Below are 21,935 nucleotides of genomic sequence, written 5' to 3' on the forward strand. Positions count from 1 at the left end.
TTTAAATTATCTCTACCATCACCTGTTCCCACATAAACATTCTGTTTTCTCTCTTTTGAAACCTCTGTGAGATGGATACCAGCTTCTTTGGCTCTATCCCCTAACTTATTAGTTTGTCTCTCCATCTTTTTGATCAATATTCAGGGAGAATTTCTTGATTTTATTTTCCTGATTACTAGTTTCATCTTCACCTATATTCATTTTACCTTTTTCTTGCCCTTTAATTGGTTTTTAAATTATGTTTTTAATTTCTAACTTCTTGTTTTCTACCTGCAGATTTCTATAGCAGCATTCTCTGGTCTCACAGATGCAATAGCCTCTTGAACCCTGAAGATTCAATACAAGATGTTTATTTCCACCTTTCATTTCTGAAACTCTCTCTCTTCTCTTGGGTTCTATTGTCTGCTTTGCTTATCTTGATGCTTTTGCATAACTGCCCTTCCTCAAAATGCTTCTGATTGTCTCTTGTAGGTTCATATTTATAAATGAAAGGCTAGAATGGTTCGTGTAAGTTGCTGTGTGTCTTGTAGTTACAGAAGCCTCTCCTGGAAGGAGAAGGCTGCCCACAGCTCTGTGGAACAAGTGGGAATGCCGGCAGGCAGGCTTCCTTCCACAGGAGGGAGCGAGCACACAGCTGGGGACTCCTACAGTTGCCCAAGAAAGGCTTTGCTTTGAGTGTGAAATATTTCTCCCTCCTGGCAGTGGTGACTTTTCTTCCTACCCTCCCTACCCACTGTGGGGTCTGAGGTTACCTCAGGCTCTGCTGTTTTCCTCTTCGGGTGTGGCACCACAATTAAGCTTTTATTGAACAGCATTACACTTTAATTATAGAACAGCTCTTATTTGCTTATCCTGTCCTGTAGGAAAGAACTAAAACAATTTCTTCTTAAGTCAATTGGCTCAAAGACCTTCTTACAAGATCACACTTAAGAGAGCCTTACCACATTAATGACCAATCTGTGGGAGGGTTTTCTCCAATGCACAGGGAGAATGGCCAGCTGACCCCCTGGGCTATCCCTCTGTCTGTGGATCCACAGCTACTGCTGTATCTATCACACTGTATTGTAATTATTTGTAAAATCTGTTCTGTTCCATCTCTCCTGTGCCTAATTATAAACATTTTGATGAAAGAGCATCTTACGTCTCTGTTTCTCCAGCAACTTGTCCAATTCCTACGACTGGGTCAATAAAATACATAACAAAAAGTAACATTTACTGATAATTTTCTATATGCCAAACTGGTGCTAAGTGCTTTGTGTGCATGATACGATTTATGCCACTTAACACACACACACAAAGAGTACATACTACAATAAGCCATTTTAAAGATGATGGAATAAACTAATATTAAATGAATAAATTTCATGATTTTGTGCCCAAAGTACAATAACAACACAGTCCAGTGAAAAGAGTATGGAGTGTGGACCTTCTTCCCCAATTTAACAGATGTGTCACTTCGCTTCTTTGAGCTTCAGTTTGTTGTTCTGGGAATGGGGATTAAATCAGGCCTAGGAATTATAAGAACTGGGATCATTTATATAGCCCCTGTGAATGACAGGGGCATAGCCACTAAATATTACTATCAATGTCAGTGATTTATATAACATTCTTAATAAGATTGTCTATCCCAATTCTGATAACCCTTCAAAACAAATTACTTAGTTTTTTTTCGGTATAACTCACCATAATAGGAACACAATATTACAAAACAGCTGTGCATTTCAATAGGTACAGCAAACCATGGTTTCCAGCAGAGAATCCTAAAAAGCTGACTAGCAAATACACATCTCTTCCCCCAGCACTCTGGAACGTTTCCAGGGGGTCTCCTCCCTCACTTGCCAGGCTGTTCTGTGCAGTGGTACCTACTGACCCAAGAACATTTCCTTCCAGAAAATTTTACAAGTTCTCCATGAAGAAATATGCCATATTTCCTAGTAAAAATTATAGATTTTTTTTAAATTAAGAAATATAATTTGGTATAAAGAAGTCTTGGAGTCTCCAAACCTATATTTTAATCCTATCTTTGCCACTTAATAACTGTGCAAAATAATCTTAATGTGTACCCTTAACTCTCCTTACTGATGTCCCCTCACTGGAATAATAACAACACCTAGAAGACAACAATAGAACTGAGAAGCTGCCTGCTTCCAAACCTGGGCTCCCTCAATCTACAACTATATGGCTTTAAATAACTTGCTTAGCCTCGTGGTCAATGGGAATATACCTCACTCAGTTGTTAAAGATTAAATGAAATAACACAAGTAAAATGCTTAGTGCCATGCCTGGCACATACTGCATAATAACTAAATATTAGGGGTCTTTGTCCTCATGGCCATTTCCTTCATAGGCTGTCGGAACCCCAACAGGGAATATACACAATATGAACTCACCATTTGCAAAATGGTAATTATTAATAAATTCTGGTTCGGACACGATTTTAAATGCCTATGTTAACACATGGTTTCTGCCTCTCAAAATATTTAAGAGAAATGTAAAATTCACTCAGGATTGGGACCTCAACTTTAATTCCTATATTGCAAACTACAGATTGGCCAGCACCAGAGTCCCAAACTCAGACAGAGCCAGGAAGGTAATGAAAGTAAGTGAAGCAGAGAGAGGGTCAGGAAAAGGGCTTTCTTTCTTTTCTCTCCTATGAGAAAGAGAAATGTTTCTCTACTGTACCATTAAAAAACAGTGACAGGACAGGCACAGCGGCATGCACCTCTAATCCCAATGACTCGGGAGGCTAAAGCAGGAGGATTGCAAGTTCACGGCCAGCCTCAGCAACTTAGCAAAACTTATATCAAAATAAAAAATATTAAAAGGGCTGGGGATGTAGCTCAGTGTGATAAAGCACCTCTGGGTTCAACCTCTAGTGCAAAAAAAAAAAAAAAAATCCAGTGCCAGGGCATTGGACACTAGCCTCAGACTCAGGACCTCAAGAGAAGTAAGGGGGACCCAGAGACCAGAGAGCATGTGCATGATCTAATAGAAGCAGCACCTCTGGGCTTCTGTCTATGGCTGCCCTGCAGACCTACAGGCCTAGCCCCCCCATATATTCCAAAGAAGTAAGAAATCTGGATTTGCAAGCAAAGTCCCCAAATTTTAATTTTAAATACTGATTTAAATATTTTTTATAAATATTGCATAGGTAAAACCAATGACTCCTACATGACTAGATCTCACATCTACTGTGACTTTTGTTTTTTAATATTTTTTAGTTGTCAATGGGCCTTTATTTTATTCATTTATATGTGGTGCTGAGAATCAAACCCAGTGCCTTACACATGCCAGGCAAGCACTCTACCACTGAGCCACAACCCCGGCCCTACTACTATGACTTTTTGAGAAGGCATGCAACAAATGCTGCAAATCAAGCATAGCTCCTGATATGGTAAAGGACACTTTTAGAACCATGTAGTTTAACCTGTTTGGAAGGTATAATTACATTTTCCAGACTCCCAGCATGTGTTTTTAAGCAGCTGGTGAGAACTGGGCAACTTTCTTTCTAAAACAAAAGAACCTATTGTATCCCTCTGTGGTGGAGAGCCAAGAGTTTCCTCTTCTCACATAATAGTGACGTCCCTTTAGCAATGGAGCTGCAGAACAATGTGCTTTATGTTCAGGAGAACATAAGTCAATACAGGAGAGTCCTGACTGCTGACCACCGGAGATTGAGAATGAAATGCAAGAACTATCCACTTCAGTCAAAATAAAAGCCATCCTATACAACTCTGCTGCCAAAGGAGGAAGACTTTCAGTCATCTGCTCCAAAGAACTTAAAATAGCAAAAAAGGGCTGTAGCTTCATTGCTTGAATAATGCGTAGGGCATGTTGGTTTTAAAGGTCAGTCTGTTTTCTCATCTAGGATGTATAAATGTGTGCATTGCTAATCCTGGCAAACAGGAAGAACCTTTTAGGAGCCATTTTATCCAGTGACTTCAGACAACCCTGGTCATGAAATATGAAACTGCATTACGTCAGCTCTTCTCTACGAATGGATGAGCTCTAAGGAAGGAAGAACTAATAGACGAGAGTCTGAAGATTAAGCCAGTTATGAGAGTTCTTAAGAGAGCTATGTCACAGATAATTGGTTATGTCATCTTTTGTTTTTAACTGGGGAATCTCATGATCAGGTTTTATTTGAGGATGTTTACTGTAAGCCCTGTTCATATTCACATACAAATCACCTAGTAAATTAAGCAGTGCCTTCCATTTGTGGTACATGATTTTAGTTCTCAGAAAGCACAATCTGAATAAGCGTCACAAGCATTTTACAAATGGGATAAAAATAAAATCTTTTGGTTCAAAATCACCGGTTAGATTGGAAACAGCTGAGGAAATACTATAAAATTTTAACAGTCATTTAGCCGGGGACATCCCATTATGAATTTTCCTCGGTTTGTGCACATTCAAAGAATGTTCTTTGTTCATTTATTTCAGTAACCTAACACACACCTATTAAGGATCTACCACATGCCTGGCACTTTTAGGAACTAGAGGAACAAAGGAACAAGATGACAAACTCAGAAAGGCAAAATACAAAATGGATTCAGTTGCTTATTCACTATGCTGTAAGCATTTATTAGGGCTGGGGGTGCAACTCAGTGGTGGAGCACTTGCTTAGCATGTGCAAGACCCTGGGATGGATTCCTGCACCACATAAATAAAAGAAGCATTTATTAAGCACCTACTATGTTATAGGCACTGCCCCCAAGGACAATAATATGCATAAGTAACATTCTCCATCTCAAGTCGTAGGGAGAATGAAACATGTACACAGTACAATGGATACACAGAGATATTTGAATCTCTCTCTCTCTCTCTCTCTCTCTCTCTCTCTCTCTCTCTCTCTCAGGGGTAAGGGAAGGCTTCAGAGAGGAGGCAATGTAGATAAAGCCCAGTGACTATCTACACGTATACTCAATACACTGATCAATAAAAAAAAACATGACCTCTCTCCTACTGCAAATCTCATACCAATATGAAGTTTCTGGCTGAGATATATTGGACACCAGGAACTATAAACCTCACAAATAGAGCAAATCACACCAGCTTGCCACACCAGCTGGATCTTATATATAACCTCCATATTTTCAGAGGTCTCCCAATATTAAATGTCATAAGAAGGGTAAATAGCAAACTAAAAAAAAAGCCTGGAACACAACAATGAAATATGGGATTATACAATGGCAAGACAGATGCCTGAGAAAACAGTAAAAGGGAATGAGATTGGAGAAGCTAAATCAGAGGTTTTCTGAGGAAAGAGCATTTGGAAGTGGAATATTGCAGTAAGCAATCCCACAACTTTGGACCTCATTTTGTATTTGAAAACATAGTGTTTGATTAATATTACAAAGTGCAAAAGATAAGTGGATCAGTGCCCTCCTCCTTCGCCAGATACAGAACAAATAGACAAGGACAATTACAGTGATTTTCCAACAGAAAAAATGCTCATCGCCTCATTCTAAATGGTTCACAGTTGCTTTTGAGGATGAGGCCATTCTTGCTGTCAGGATAGCATACAGGAGAATATTAGAGGAGGTAAACCCTAAGGGGAAGCTCATGATCCAAAAATGCTATCAACCCTGAACTATAGAAAAAGCAGAAATGTAGCAAAAAAGACTTACTTTAAATACCCAGTGAAACTCTCATCCCTTATAATTAATTGCTACAGAGGTCAATTGCCAGGCAAGTAGAAGTGATCTGTTATTGGAACAACATACCAATACATTAATTAAAATCTACTTGATACTCTTTGTGAAAACCTAATTAATTGTTTGACACCAGGCAGAATACATAACTGACTGAATATTTTACTTGCTACTAGTATTATTCATAACCTCACAAATTGGTAATCTTTGTGGACCTCCTGTTACCTAGAATATAAGAAAAATGGTATGAATATGAAATCAGCAAATGTTAACAGAAAAAAACAGAAATAGCTTCTTATGCTTAATTTTACAGGGTATATGTGTACTTGGGGTGTAATATATACATCTACGTATGTAATATGTTATTTAAATGTTATGTATATATTTAATGTGGTTCTATTTTCTACTTATTGGAAAAATTCTTTGTTCATGTGATGCAGCAATAGTTTGAAGCACTATGCAAGTAACCACGAATTTGCTCTATCACTTGAAGTTCAAGGACCAACAAACCATATTCCTTTTAGATCTCACTGTCTATGACTTTATGACCACTCCTTTGAGAACTTATGGTAAACAAATTTTGGAGTCATTCAAGATGAGTATTAGTATTTTAAACTCTTTAGAAATATACTTATCCTGAAATTAGTATCACACTATACTATTCTCTAATTCTTTAAAGACAAGTAACACTCAACAAATCAAGATAGTTTTCATGAATAAAATTATTAAATATTTAAAGCTCACAAAATGATATAACATGGGATCTCATATGTGTGAATCTTCATGTGTGTGTGTGTGTGGCGGGGGGGGGGGGTTCTGGGGATTGAACCCAGGGGGCACTTTACCCCTGAGCTACATCCCCACCACACCTTTTTATTTTTTATTTTGAGACAGGATCTCGATAAGCTGCTTAGGGCCTTGCTAAATGGCTGAGGCTGGCTTTGAACTGTGATTCTCCTGCCTCAGCCTCCCAAACTGCTGGGATTACAGGCATGGGCCACCACAGCTGGCTGCATATACAATCTTTGAAAAGTATACAAATTAGTTTAACATAATCATAATTTTTTTGTTTTCATTCTCTCTCTTTCTCTCTCTCTCTCTTTCTCTCTCTCTCTCTCTCTATGCAGTTAACAGAGTGTAACTTTTGCATTAGGATAATATTCTTGTTCAAACTCTAAGGTTTTATTTACTTCCACTCTGTATGTGCTAAATATGTGGAAAGAAATGGTATAGCTGTGAGTGGTACTATGTGCATGTAGTCCCAGCTATTTAGGAGACTCAGGTGGGAAGATGTCTTGAGACCAGCCAAGTAAACATATCAAGACTCTATTTCAAAAGAAACAAATAAAAATTCAAAATAAGTGGTAATGTAAACAGCATGCTTACTGAGCAAAGCCCACAGAACAATGTCACACCGCAGAAAATAAGACACACCCATTATGACTATGTAGCCTACAACACTCTGTGAAAAAGTCAAAAAGATTCACTGGGAATTATTTAAAGAGAGAACAAAATGTCCAAAGTGCTAGTCAAACATTGGGTTGCATAATTTTTTTTCTCTAAACTTCTTTTGAAGCCTTCATTTCCTTTAAGCTAGATGCTTGATATTAAATTTTAATTATTAATCAAGGATTTCACTTCTAATGCAGGATTCCTAACTTTTCATAGAGAATGAGCTCCTTTTCTTTGCCTGTAATTTTAGAATCACCATTCTTGCTTGCTTCCTTTTTGAGTGAGTTTTCTTCTGTGGGTAGTGATTACAGGGTTGGTATTTTAAGTCACTAGATTGCTAGACTGAGTAAGAGATTAATGAGGCTGCACAGGGCTATGGTAGTGGGGCCTGTCCCTACCTGAGGAGCTAGCTCATTGGTTGTCTAGTGTGTTTGTTAGAACTTCTACCAAAGGATAATCCGTAGAAGCAGGAAAGACTAAAACCACTGGTAATGTGTACTGAAAGCATTAACCTGATTACATTTACTAAGGGGGAAGATCAAGAATGTGATTTAAAATAATAATAATAAGTCCTAAATATTATCTGTTATATTAAGTATCTGGGATAATTAAAAAAGTACATTCACATGCAATCAAGCTTATTATACAAACAGAACAACAGCACAGTTTACTCATGCCCATTCCAAACCTGACCTATAAAGCAAAATAAGTTTTAAAAACTGAGTATTAGATATTGAACCTTCTATCTCATTGGCTAGAGTAGCATACATTTTTTCCTTTCCTGTTATTTTGAAAATTATCTTAAATGAATAGTTCTAAATGCTGAGAAACTTGCCAACACCTTAAGAACACATGTCGGGGGCTGGGATTGTGGCTCAGCAGTAGAGCGCTCACCTAGCACGGGTGGGACCCAGATTCGATCCTCAGCATCACATAAAAATAAAGGCATGTGTTGTGTCCATCTACACTTAAAAAATAAATATTTAAAAAAAGAGTTTAAAAAAAAAGAACACATGTGGGTAAGCTCACAGTTCTCTTCTGCCATAGTTTCTTGAAACTATATCAAGTCCTCTGACACTGGTATAGTTACAGGTTAATGCAGATTTTCTATGTTTCTCTATCTTATTTTGTCTGATTCAATAAGCTGAAAAAAATAGTAGACAACAAGAAAACTCACATTCTTTTTTTAACATACATATTTCTCCAAATATAGTGTCTTCCCACTCTGGTGGAATTTAAATGAAGAATAATAATGAATGTTTCAATATTCATAATACTGTTTCAAATTCATTAATGTTTTAGAAAAGTGGGTGTAGTGTTATGCAACATTACAAAGAGTCCCAACTGTTCTTCTGGAAGTGGCCAGAATGCATCAGTGAATTGTCAAAATCTGTGCCACACGTACATGACAGAACAATTTTAAAGCTTCAATATCATACACTTTAATTCTGAGAAGTTAGAAAATAAGACTGTGAATACTACAAGTCCATATGAGTTCCCAAAAATGAAAAATGCCAAACTGTTTAACCTTATGGGCATCTTTTCTTTGGATGCTGACTCAAAGGAAAATTCACTTGTTGGCTTTCTAATCTAGCACAGAAAATCATACAGGACCACAGTACTTTTTTTTTTTTTTTAAGAGAGAGAGAGAATTTTTTTTTTTAACAGCGACACAACATCTTTATTTTATTTTTATGTGGTGCTGAGGATCAAACCCAGCGTCCTGTGCTTGCCAGGCAAGCATTATGGCTTGAGCCACACTCCCAGCCCAGAGGGCCATAGTCTTGAAACCTCTGTTGAAATAGAATCCCCTGCTGTGGTATTCTGAAGAGCTCTTTAGTGAATGTGATGAATCTAACACACTATCAGTTCCATGATCCCCAGGCACGTGAAGATAGTTTGGTTTTAGGTATGAGATTCACAAGGTACTTAAGAGCATTTTGTGTAGAAAAGAGAAAAAAAAGGACGCCACAACAGACACTTCTCAGAGGAGGACATACCATCAATCAACAAGTACATGAAAAAATGCTCACCATCTCTAGCAGTCCGAGAAATGCAAATCAAAACCACCCTAAGATACCATCTCACTCCAGTTAGATTGGCAGCCATTATGAAGTCAAACAACAACAAGTGCTGGTGAGGATGTGGGGAAAAGGGTACACTTGTACATTGCTGGTGGGACTGCAAATTGGTGCAGCCAATTTGGAAAGCAGTATGGAGATTTCTTGGAAAGCTGGGAATGGAACCACCATTTGACCCAGCTATTCCCCTTCTCGGTCTATTCCCTAAAGACCTAAAAAGAGCATGCTACAGGGACACTGCTACATCGATGTTCATAGCAGCACAATTCACAATAGCAAGACTGTGGAACCAACCCAGATGCCCTTCAATAGACGAATGGATAAAAAAAAAATGTGGCATTTATACACAATGGAGTATTACTCTGCATTAAAAAATGACAAAATCATAGAATTTGCAGGGAAATGGATGGCATTAGAGCAGATTATGCTAAGTGAAGCTAGCCAATCCCTAAAAAACAAATTCCAAATGTCTTCTTTGATATAAGGAGAGTAACTAAGAACAGAGTAGGGTCGAAGAGCAGGAGAAGAAGATTAACATTAAACAGGGATGAGAGGTGGGAGGGAAAGGGAGAAGGGAAATTGCATGGAAATGGAAGGAGACCCTCAGGGTTATACAAAATTACATACAAGAGGAAGTGAGGGGAAAGGGAAAAATAATACAAGGGGGAGAAATGAATGACAGTAGAGGGGGTAGAGAGAGAAGAGGGGAGGGGAGGGGAGGGGAGGGGAGGGGAGGGGAGGGGGGATAGTAGAGGATAGGAAAGGCAGCAGAATACAACAGACACTAGTATGGCAATATGTAAATCAATGGATGTGTAACTGATGTGAGTCTGCAATCTGTATACGGGGTAAAAATGGGAGTTCATAACCCACTTGAATCAAAGTGTGAAATATGATATATCAAGAACTATGTAATGTTTTGAACAACCAACAACAAAAATTAAAAAAAAAAAGAAAAGAGAAAAAAAGTGGGATAAGCAAAATGATAATGGGTTGAAATGTAGGTCAGGTGTATTCATAGCTAGATGAATAACTGAGTTTAAATATCTAAGTTTCAAAACCTGAGTATTAGATATTTGACCTTCTATCTCATTGTCTAGAATAGCATACATTTTTTTCCTTTCCTGTTATTTTGAAAATTATCTAAAATGAATAGCTCTAAACACTGAGAAACATGCCGGCACCATTAAGAACAGCTGTGGGTGAGCTCACTCAATGAGCTAACTCATTGAGTGCTGATCTATCAAGGGGTAGCTGAATCTTAGATGAAACATTGACTCGATCATGCAGAAGTTATCTTGGAATGAAGTCTCCAGTAGAAAGCCACAAGGTTCTGTCCTTTTCTCTGTCTGTCTTGATATTTTAACAAATATCTCTGTAACAACAAAAAGATTGATTATGGCTGATTCAACTAAAAGAAAGAGCTCATATAAAGGGCAATAAAATTGGAATTAAAAATTTTCAATTTTAAATTACGAATTTAATTTAATTTCAGTTAAAATTCTTAACCCAAAATAGAATGTTTAATAGAAATAAATGTAAAGCACTAAATGCAAGCTTGAGTGAGAAAATCAATTAGAGGAGAGGGTCCTCATCTGGCTAGGATTCTAACTCTTTCCAAATCTAGTTTAAAAAAAAGTAAGACACATGGGCACCTGAAAAAGTATCCACAAACTGAGGATGTATTGACAGAGCAAAAGAGATAACAAGCCCAGGACACCCTGTGCTGGTCTGTACCTAGGTGTATGAGTGAAGGCCTAAGTCAAAATAGGATCCTTGCCAGGATCAGAGGGAAACAGAGGCAGTGGGGGTTGAGAAGTTTTAAAATCATAGTTTAAGCAAGGGGGATTTTCAGGTGTGGGGCAGATGTTTTAGGGTCCCCCACTATGGGGTAACTGCCTATGTGAGGAAGAGAAACGTGGGTGGGGTTGAGGCTGTGGGAAGGATCACATTTCTTCACATTTCTGTAATCTGTATTTCTGGAAGAAAGAGGGACAGTTGATTGGGGAGGAAGACCTGCCCTAGGTATTAATTAATCATCCAGTCAAAAAAATTTATTTTCCCTTCCAGGCACTGGAATATTGAATATAGTACAAGATAATCAGATAAACAAAGGCAAACAGAGCAATATATGAGAATGCCCAGTTGTAATTTGAATACTAGATAAATCTGAAACCCTCCTTAACTGGTTGATTTGTACCACCTATAGACATATAAATGTCCCTAAGGAAACTGGGTCATAAAAAAAAAGAAAAGAAACTGAGTCAGATGGCTATAAAGATCTGCCAGAAGCTCCTCAATTGTTTCTTCAGAAGTAAACAGAGGGGATGGTAGGTAAATATTTTTCTCATCCAGGTATCTGAATGACAACAGAGAGGGAGAAAATCAAGAGATATAGGATAAGGGAAGAAAACAGAATAGAGATTAGTTTCTTGCAGTTGAACAGAGCACTGAATAATATTTCACAGGCCCTCAAGTGTGGTGGAGATCAGAATCATTGAGCTGCTTCCTCAATTTTCAGATATCTGGACTACACACCTAATAAATTTAGCAAGTTCTGGTGAGCAAACATTTTAATAAGCATCCAGAAGGAACACTAATGCAGGTAATTGGAGAGCCACATTCTGAGAAACTCTTCAGAAAGGAGGTCACCAGGTAAGCTATATCACCCAGGGGACTTCTGCCAGGGTCCTGCGGTTACCTGAGCCACGCTTTTGCCCTCGGTGTTAGCTGGCTGTGTTGTGATTCTCTTCACACTGAAGTCCTTGTGGTCACTGGTGAGTGAGCGTGGAAGAATTCAGCCCTATGACAAGTACAGTTAAAAGCAAAATCAAGAGACTAAGGAGGTTCCTATCACTGACATAAGAGTGGGATTGTGCACACACCCCTGCTCTGCTGCTCTGCAGCAGACCATGTCTGCAGCATGACTCTGAAAGCAAATCCATCCCTGTCAGTCCACACAGCCCAGACTCCAAAGCAAGATAGCTCATTCAAGTAGAGGACACTCTGCCTGGGCGACTCACTTCACCATACAACCTGACGAACTGGGGGAGCAGCCTAGCACCAGATATTCCCTTGAATCATATGTAATATTACCAAGGAGAGCTTTGGGACAAATTTACTTCCAGACTGTCTCAGCTTTTTCTTTCTATTAACCTATGAGATCAGCAAGCTGAAGCCTACAGAGAGCCACAAATTGAATTCACTTCTTTCATCTAATTACATATCTGGGGTTGTTGCTCAGCCCTCAACAAGACAAGCATCAGGGCCATGACTGGGGTGAGAAGAGAAGGAGCAGGTAAGGCACAAAATGCTAGGCAGCACTCACCCAGGTCACACAGGTGTGTCCTGAGTGTCTCACCTGCTGCTCTGTAAACTGGGCCCTGGGGGACAAACCTCAGCACAGTAAAGGAGGTTTGCTAAGGGAATAAAAATTCTAAGGAGAATGAGGGAAAGGGCTCTCAGAGAAAAGATTGTTGTCCCACAAAGGAGATACAGTACATTGATTCAACATTATTCAAGGAGACAAAAATCTGGGCCAGTAAATGGGCTGACTTCAGCTTCAAAAAAAAAAAAAAAAAAATGCTACTATGATATACCAAGACAGATATTTATAGAGCAGTATACCAAGTGCTTTACACAGAAATGTCATTCATCCTCACAACTCTAAGATCTGTTATCGATGCATTATGCAGATGAAGAAATGGAGAATGAGAGAGGTTCCAAGCATCAGATTTAGGGTCACAGAGTTGCTAAGTGACAGTCAGGGCTAGAAATCAAGCCCAGGCCTGGCTGTTCTGAAAGCCAGGTTCTTAACTCTGACACCAAGTTCCTTTATATTAAATTATAAAAATTAAAACATGAAATTGCACTTGAGCAAAATCCCTACGGCCATCTGTCAGGGATATTATAAAAAAGACCTCAAAAAGGAATTAGAAGAGTAACCTCTAAGGTATGTTGCCAAACCAATGTGGCAGCAGAGGTTTGCAGTGAGCTAAGATAATTGACACTCGGGAGGCCCACCAGCCTGGGGCATGGAAATTCCAGGTGACTTGCCATATCCCAGTGAAGCATATAAATAAACATTGCCATGGGGGCATGATGTGAAAGGGACCAGGAAGCACTGGGAGAGTAAAAGACCTGTTTTTTCTATCTCATTAACATTGCTATGGATTTGGAGTTCTGATACTGAAACCTGGCAACAGGGCAGAATCAGCTGGAAGCACTTCTTTAAAGTCTGATGCCTAAACCCATTCCTGAGAGTTATATCAGAATCTACAGGAGCGGACTCCAGGCATCCAAGTGACTTTATTATATAGCCAAGACTAAAAACTGCTGTAGGTGACAGAGTTCAGAAAGGGGAAAAAATATTAAGCCATGTATAAGTTGGCTTTTGTATAAAAAAGAGCACTAGCTGTAAAGCAGGTGTTATGTGATAGTAATCTGAAGAACTAAAAAATTAAATTATGAATCTTGCTCCAATTGTTATTCTTCATTTGTTTTAGTACTGAGAATTGAACTCAAGGACAGTTTACCACTACGCTATATTCTCAGCCCTTTTTATTTTTTATTTTGAGATAGGGTCTTGCTAAGATGCTAAGGCTAACCTTTGAACTTACAGTTCTCTTGCCTCAGCTTCCAAGTTGCTGGATTAGAGACATGCACCACAGTACCCAACTCTAAGTAATACTCCTTTGGACCAATAGAACCTTTTTGTGTGTCAGGGGAGGGGAGGGTGCTGGGGATTGAACCCAGGACTTTGTGCATGCGAGACAAGCACTTTACCAACTGAGCTATATCCCCATCCTCCAATAGAACCTTGAATATCATGATATTATGGTTGTCCCAAAGTCAATTTGGTTATACATACTTAGATTCTTTTTGATAGATATTTATGGTAACCCCAAAAGAAGTTTAAGATGAGGAGAATTAGACATTTCTGCACTGCCTTGCTACAAGTTATCATGCAAACAAGATTCTGACTAAATTCTGCAAATACTTTATTAAATAAGCATGCACTGGTAAGCAAGCATAAACAGTTTGTCAATCTGTTTCACAAGCTCAATGAATTCCCAACTCTATGTCCTTCAGATGCTCCAAGGCTCACTGAGGCTGACAGTGACATTTCCTAGAAGGTGCTGTGCCCTACTGGAGATGCACTCAAATCAGAAATCCACCAGAACCAATGACAGGATGCCACACTGATTTGAGATCAAACCTCAGATATCACCTGGTTTTAAGTAGTTATGTACCTAGTAGATTCTCCTCAAGAGTTCGTACATGGGGGACAAGGAAGTGTCTCTAAATCTACCTTAGCCAATCTGCAATTTCACCAATGAGATCCCACTTCTAACACTTGCTAACTTAGAAGTTACTTGTTTTTCCAGTAAAACTCCTTGTGGGCATTTAGATTGTTGTCAAGGCTTCTGTTGTACCACAGTTCATTGAAGAACTTTTAGTTTTTAATGCAATGCTAGCTGTAAACTTGGCAGTGTGTTAATTGACCAACCAAGTATAGAAGCAAAGCTTTAACTGCACATTCACTATCTCACTCTGGTTACAATGTAAACTACAGCCATTCTAGCAATGGCATAAAGCAGCATGGGGACCATTTAGTACTGAGTATACAGAGTTTTAAGTTACTATGAGTGTGAAAATAGTGGCTAACAGAGGTAATTAGATGTATATGAAGTTATCTTGTACATTTTTTCTTTTTTATATATGACAGTGGAATACATTACATTCTTACCACACGTATAGAACACAATTTTTCATTTCTGATTGTATACTAAGTATATTCACACCAATTCATGTCTTGATACATGTACTTTGGATAATAATGATCATCACATTCCACCATCATTTATAACCCCAGTCCCCTTCCTTCCCCTCCAACCCTTCTGCCCCATCTAGAGTTCATCTACTCCTCCCATGCTCCCTCTCCCAATCCCACTATTAATAAGCCTCCTTATATCAAAGGAAACATTCAGCACTTGGTTTTATCTTGTACATTTTGAAGATATTGATATTAACAGCGTTTCTAATGCACAGAGCTGTGATTGAATTTTTCCATAGTTTATACAATAGATGGCCTAATGCTAATCAGCCTCTGCTGCTTACTTGCAAGGGCTACTGCAGAACCAGGCCTGGGCTAACACCTGTGAAGTTTCCAAGTACAAATGGCAAAGAATGGATGAATTTCTTAACACCAATTGGTGACTTATTCTTTACACTTGCATCTGTAATTTCCCTGATTCAAGGAAGTTAGACTGGTGCTCTTAGCAATGTCTTTAATTTTCTTTGTGTTTACAAAGTTAGCTTTTGACACACTTTAGTGCATTGCCAATTGGAGGACATTTCTGGGGGGAAAAAAAAGAAGTAATAAAACACATATTATTTTACATGTGATTCTCTGAAAGCAAACCTACATGTTTACCAGTTCCTTGAAGGAGATATTCAGTTTTTATGATCATTTTAAACCAATATTTACTAAGCAACCACAGCAGACAAAACTACACACAAATCCAAATAGATGACAAAGTCGAAAGATGCCTTGACAGACACTAAGCAAATGTCAGAGTACATATCAAACTGAGGAAGAAGGGAGGAGTAACAGATTGACCAGTGACATTTTTGACCAGTGACACATTTTAGCAACCCATAATGATATGGTCTCAGTTTAGAAACTGCCATTTAATAACTTCCTAAAATATTTTCTGACATAAAGTAAAAATAGAAACCACTATTTAGCTCTAAAACAAGCTTTAATATGACTAAAAGATATATGCAATAGAAGAGAAAAATGAAACTTGACCTTTTCATTGCCAGTAATAACTGGCCATAAAAGTATCATGCCTGCATTTACAAGAAGAAGCAGGCTGTCACGTTCAACTCCATGAGACACCATTCCTTTCCTGCCTTAAACAATGGCAGCATCATTAGGGTGAGCTCAATCTTCCCAGGGCTTCTTCATGACTAAAGAAGCCCAACTTGAAGATGCAGATGTTTAGGGTTTGGAGGTAAGCAAAGTCCGGTTCTATCACTTCTATTTCTGTGTCTGCCTGATATTATAAGAGCAAACCACTTCATCTTCTCATTGGGTTTTTATATGTGCCATGGGTACCATTTGGATCTAGTCCTAGAGAGAAAGCCATATACTGTAGAAACCAATTAACTCTGGCAAAGAACAAAGAGTTCAAGGTGCAACAGGAGAACCAAGAATCATTACTGACTCAAAGTCCCTTGTGTGTGGTAAAAGCCAGTGATAGGAAATTTAATATTTAATTCTTCAACTTTTTTTTTTAAGATCTCAACTACACAACAGCCAGCCAAAGTTTTCAAAGTCTGAGGAGCAAAGTAAGCCAGAACAAACTAGAATATGCTGCACTCGTGATTTATGTGTGATTTGTGTTGGTATACAAACATACAGCAGAAAACTTAATTGTGCAGTACTGGAGTGGGAGGGCTGGACTAGGGAAAGGAAAGCCAGAAGCAAAATTGAAGGGAGTGTCAGAAAATTCAGTATTCAAGATAAATAACATTTACTGCAATATGTACTAAAACTCAAAATTAATACAAAAATTCATAATAAACAAAATATCCCATGAAAAAAAGAATTTTAAATAAAGAAGTGTCATACCAGATACCAGAGAAAAAGAATCAGTAATATCTATCATGACTTGATTTGAACACTTGATTTGGGGTCCTTCATGGATTCTTTTTTTTTATTATTATTATTAATTTGAGTCTTTTAAATATGGTATAAAAGCATTGCTCATTTCGAGATTTTGGAAGCTCTCTTACATTTTGCCATACAGGTAAGTACCTTGCTCAGCTTACCCTCATCACCGGGCCCTGGGGTCCAGCATCAGTTCCTAGAAAGGCTGTAAAGCAAACCCTGCCGCCTGGGGGACCAGGGTGCTGTGCTCCCCATGGTCCCCAAGGGAAGGAAGGGCCAGAGGTAGGTGGGAGAGCTGCAGCCTGGGGGCGCGACCCCAGCCTACCTCGCTTATTCTGTGTGCCGTGCTTCTTGGCCAGGGACAGTTCTCTCTGGATTCGGTTCTCCAGGTACTCTTGTTTCTTGCCCAGCATCTCCTCAGTCTCCCGAAGTCGGGCCAGGGCTTCCTGGGGGCTGGGAGCAGCCCGGGTCCTAGAGGAGCCTCCCCCTTTAAAGAACTTGCCCAACTTGCTCATGGCTGTGGAGTTGGAGGGTAGTGCTGTGCCGGGGCGTCTCTCCGTATCTCCCCAGGGCTGCGCCCAGGGGACAAGGGGGCGAGAAAGTCTAGACCCAGCAGGCGACGCTCCAGGGAATCAACAAGTTGCGGGCGCAGGTGACACACACTCCTGGGCATTTCCTGGCTGCCAGCTCGGCCCCGCCCCTCAGCGCTACCGGGAGGGGAGGGCAAACCATTCCGAGGCGGCCAGCCGGCGCCACCCGCCCTCTGGGAGTTGTGGGAGAGCAGAGAAAAGTTGAAAGGGGCAGAAAGACTGCGCCAAAGTTGCTGCCTGATCCACGCTAGGGACGCACCCAGGGATGCGAATGGCTCCAGGGGGCTTGTGCAGTACCTGAACGCGTTTGTAACAAGTGCGCTTTGCCTACGTGGAATATAAGATGGTGTGTGTGTGTGTGTGTGTGTGTGTGTGTGTGTGTGCGCGCGCGCGCGCGCGCGCGCGCTCAGGTCTCTGTTCTTGTGAATAAGAATACTCGGATATTTTCCTCCAAGTGTGTGTCCTGTAGGTAGAGGTGTGTGGCTTCCGGGACATTTGCCTGCCCCTATCATGAAGGTGTGTGGGCAAGTTAAGAGCAGCTGCTCTGATTGGCTGGTCAGCATTTGTGTAGTCCAGGCAGGTTGGTATGTGGCTAAGCGCCAGCCAGTTGGCATGAGTGCATCTAAATTATTTTTACATATTTTCAAGTGAGAGATGGTGGCTATTTGTTTTCCAAAGTCAGGACTTCTCAGTGTGTTTAGTGGTTGCATTGACGTCTATAATTAAAAATCTGAAGCTTTCTGTGTGATTGGCAGTGTATCAATAACCTTAAATGGAGCTTCCCTTCTGTTTGAATTTTGTCAGATGCCTTTACATAAACACTTAAGTAACAAAAAGTAGAAAACGTCCTAGAGAAAAGATACATTATTTAGGTCATGCTCATTATCTTTGTCTCATCTATTAGAGCTGCAAGCAAAGACTTTGGTAAAATGAAAAAATATATGTAATGATTATGGATGAATCAATGCAATCAAAAATCTGTGTTGAGTATGCTACAAAGAAGTGGCATGTGAAATTTTGTCTATGTTCCAGTTTTCAAAGATTAGCAAGGTCCACTGCATAATGCAGCCCTATTTGAGCAACATCACCCAACATCATCAGAACCTATTTGTAACTGTTAGTAAACCACTGCTAAAAGGGAAAACAGCATCCATTATTCTAACAAATTCACCTTGATACCCAAGATCAAGGACCTAATTTTGTCTGCCATCATATTAACACAGAAGAAGAAATTATTGCATTTTATCCAACATTGGAATAGCTAGCATCAAATTTTGCTAAAACAAACGTTTTAATAGGAAACTACCAATATACATCACACACACATACAACACACACACACACACACACACACACACACACACACACACACGAGCTTACCATTTCCCGGTAACTGCAGCCAGCTACAAAAAATTCATAAACATGTTTTAAACTTGCTTTCTTAATTTGATTTCAAGCCCCTTAAAAATTGAGTAGTATACATATCCTATTATGTTTCCCATTAATGACCAGTTGGCCCAAACTTTATGAGTATATTCTTTAAAAAAAAAAAAAAGTTTTTCTTCTTCCTTTATTCCTTCCTTTCTCTCTCCTCCTCTTCCTCTTCTTCTATTTTCTTTCTTTCTTTTGGTACTGAGGACTGAGCCCAGAGGTACTGTATCACTGACAAGCTTCATTCCCAGCATATTTTTTTTAATTTTAGTTTTTAAATTTTGAGACAGGGTCTCCTTAAGCTGATGAGGCTGGCCTTGAACATGATATCCTTCTGCCTCAGCCTCCTGAGTTGCTTGAGTATATTCTACATATGAGAGACTGAGAATGCAGGTATAGTTCACTCTCTGGGAGCTTATTGTCTAGGTATCATAGTAGTAGCTGCCATCTTTTGACTGCCATTGTGTGGCAAGAATGCTACATGCATTATCAATAACCCCTATATAACCCCACAAGATAAATATTCCCTTTTATGTTTGACAAAGGAAGTACATAAGGCTCAATTGGTCACACATAAGAGTGAAGACAGCTTTCTGTTTTAAAACTTATGGTGTTGTCACGATTTATGTGGCCTTCTTTCCCTGAGTTGATACATAAAAGAAATTCATTACGTAGTTGTTTGATTAAATGATATGATGTGAAGAGGTTATGAAAAAGCATCCAACTTAAAGACTCCTACATGTATTAATGAATTCACAGAGGGCTACATTTACATAGGAACTGTCCAGTTTACCAAATTTTTTGTAGTTCACCATTCTACTTTTTTGTTAGAAGAATATTGAACAAGTGGAACAGAGGGACTGAAAGTTATAAGGGGAGCTACATAATTATCCACTCACCTATGTTCTCATTCTTCAGATATTTATTGAATATCTCTATGTCCAAGGAATTGTGCTAGTGGTATTGTGTCATATTATTAAGAATAAGAACCACTTTTTTTTTGTCCAAGAAAGTTTATGCCTTAGGGGAGAAGTCAAAAGTTGAACAAATTATCTCACAAATAATGAGCTTTATAAATTAATTTTATAAAAAGTTCTATAGAGGACAGCAACTATAAGAGTAAATAATAGAGGAAACTGGTCTTGTCTTGGGATCAAAGAAAAATAGTCTGAAAAAGTGACACTTAAGCTAGAATTTGAGTAATAAATACAAGTTCCATAAGTTTTCAGAAGGGAAATCAGTGTTCTAGTATAAGAAATCACTCATTCCTTTCTTTCCTCCTTCCTTCTTTCGTTTATCATTTTTTCCTTAGTGCATTTTCTATAGCCAACACAGTTCTAGATGGGGAGATTCAGTAGCAATTAGACAAAAATCCATGGATTTTTGTTGCCTGTGTTCTAGATAAGGGGAGACAGACAATTAATTAAATAAGAAAATAATGTACCAAATGGGCTCTTTGGGGGAAAATGGGGACTAGTTGAGAATTGAAATTATAAATAATACATACAAATATCTCAAGTCTGTAGTATTAACATTTGAAGGAAGGCCAGTATAAGTGGGGTTTGGAGACAGAAGAGCAGAATGTGGAAAGATTGCCTTCAAAGGTAGCATCCTGATCACAGAGGATCCACACCATGTGCTAAGGACCCATATTTTATCAGAAGAGCAACTGAAAGTCAATCACAAGGTAAAATAAAGAATCTGGTTATTAATCTGTAAATTCAGTGGAAAAAGTAATTTACCCAATTTAATGTGTAGCACTTTCAGAAACATGTGGTATGCAAAGCAAGACACGTTTAAATTAAAAATCATTCCCTTCCATTAATACATAAATTCAATGGGGAAAAGATAATACTTGAAAGCAAGTAAACCATCCAGATATGTATTAGTGTTTAATCCAGCAGCGGGATGTAGAAAATAAATTTTTAAATCAATGATTTAGAAGCTGAAAATAACACATTAATCTTCATTCAATACTCATCCTACAAATGTGATTTCATAAAGAGTTCTCAGCATCTAGTGTATTTTTCATTTTCTAATCTCAATTGATCTCAGCTAATAAGGAGGCTGTTGTTCAAAAGAATGATCTTGTTCAGGATGATTTACCATGGTTAAGATAGCAAAGGAAATTGGAAATTTATAGATCTGTTAAAAAGACCTAGATGTCAGGCTAATTGATACATTTTGGCCACCCCTTGAAATTGCATCCATTTTTAGAATGCCAAATGAGCTCTCTAAAGCAACAGAAGAAGAATTATCCTTTAAACATACTGCAGAATAATCATCAAATAGTTATTTATTAAGCAGCTCAACAAGCATGTACACATTCTTTTCATCAGCAGTTCTTTTTAGCTTCTTAGAACCAAATACTCATTGTATGTAATACTCAATCACAATAATGAGTACAAAAGTAGCCATTATGAAAAATAATAATTTTGCAAAACTACAAGTTTGATTACCCTAATTCATAATGAAAATATATGATGCTTGTGACTGAATTTCGCCTGTGTTGCTCTTTGTTCACGTTCCTCATATCTTTGTCCATCTTTGATCAGAAGTTAAAAAAAAAAGCCTAAGGTTTATCAGACTTGGCTTTAAAGTGTTTTCTACACCACACTTAATGGATGTAAAATGTAGCCCTGCACACAGCTCAATGTCACTCTTATTATACAACCTTCTAAAAGCTAATTTTTACACTTTCCTTTTTCCTCCAGAATTTAATTATTCTTGAATAGAATCACATGAGATTTGAACCTAATCCCAAAACAATAGATTCTCCCCAGTCCAGTTTCTTTCTTTCTCAGTTAATGATAACCCCGGGCTTCCTTTTGCTTAGGCCAAAAGAAATTATCCTTAGAATTATCCTTGAAGCACATTCAATCCATCAGCAAATCCGGGGACTCTAACACAGAAACCTGACTCCTTGTCACCACCAACACTGCTAATGTCACACTTCATGCTGTGAGCCAGTCATATCTTCCCTGGATTATCCCTGGAGGGACATCTGACTGAATTCCCTATAAACACCCTGATCTTGCCATAGTCCCTA

General features: G+C 38.7%; 1 protein-coding gene across 1 annotated transcript in view; it reads right to left on the minus strand.

Annotated features, from left to right (window-relative positions):
* Nucleotides 1–17,514, minus strand: part of Chmp4c (charged multivesicular body protein 4C) — a 28,355-nt gene extending 10,841 nt beyond the window's left edge. The window contains exon 1 of the mRNA XM_027948063.2: nt 17,191–17,514. Coding sequence (XP_027803864.2) covers nt 17,191–17,380 — 190 coding nt within the window. The 5' untranslated portion in view covers nt 17,381–17,514. The remainder of the gene's footprint in view (nt 1–17,190) is intronic.
* Between the last annotated feature and the right edge of the window lie 4,421 nt (nt 17,515–21,935).

This window comes from Marmota flaviventris, chromosome 15, assembly GCF_047511675.1.
Source record: "Marmota flaviventris isolate mMarFla1 chromosome 15, mMarFla1.hap1, whole genome shotgun sequence".
In the NCBI taxonomy this organism is placed as follows: domain Eukaryota; kingdom Metazoa; phylum Chordata; class Mammalia; order Rodentia; family Sciuridae; genus Marmota; species Marmota flaviventris.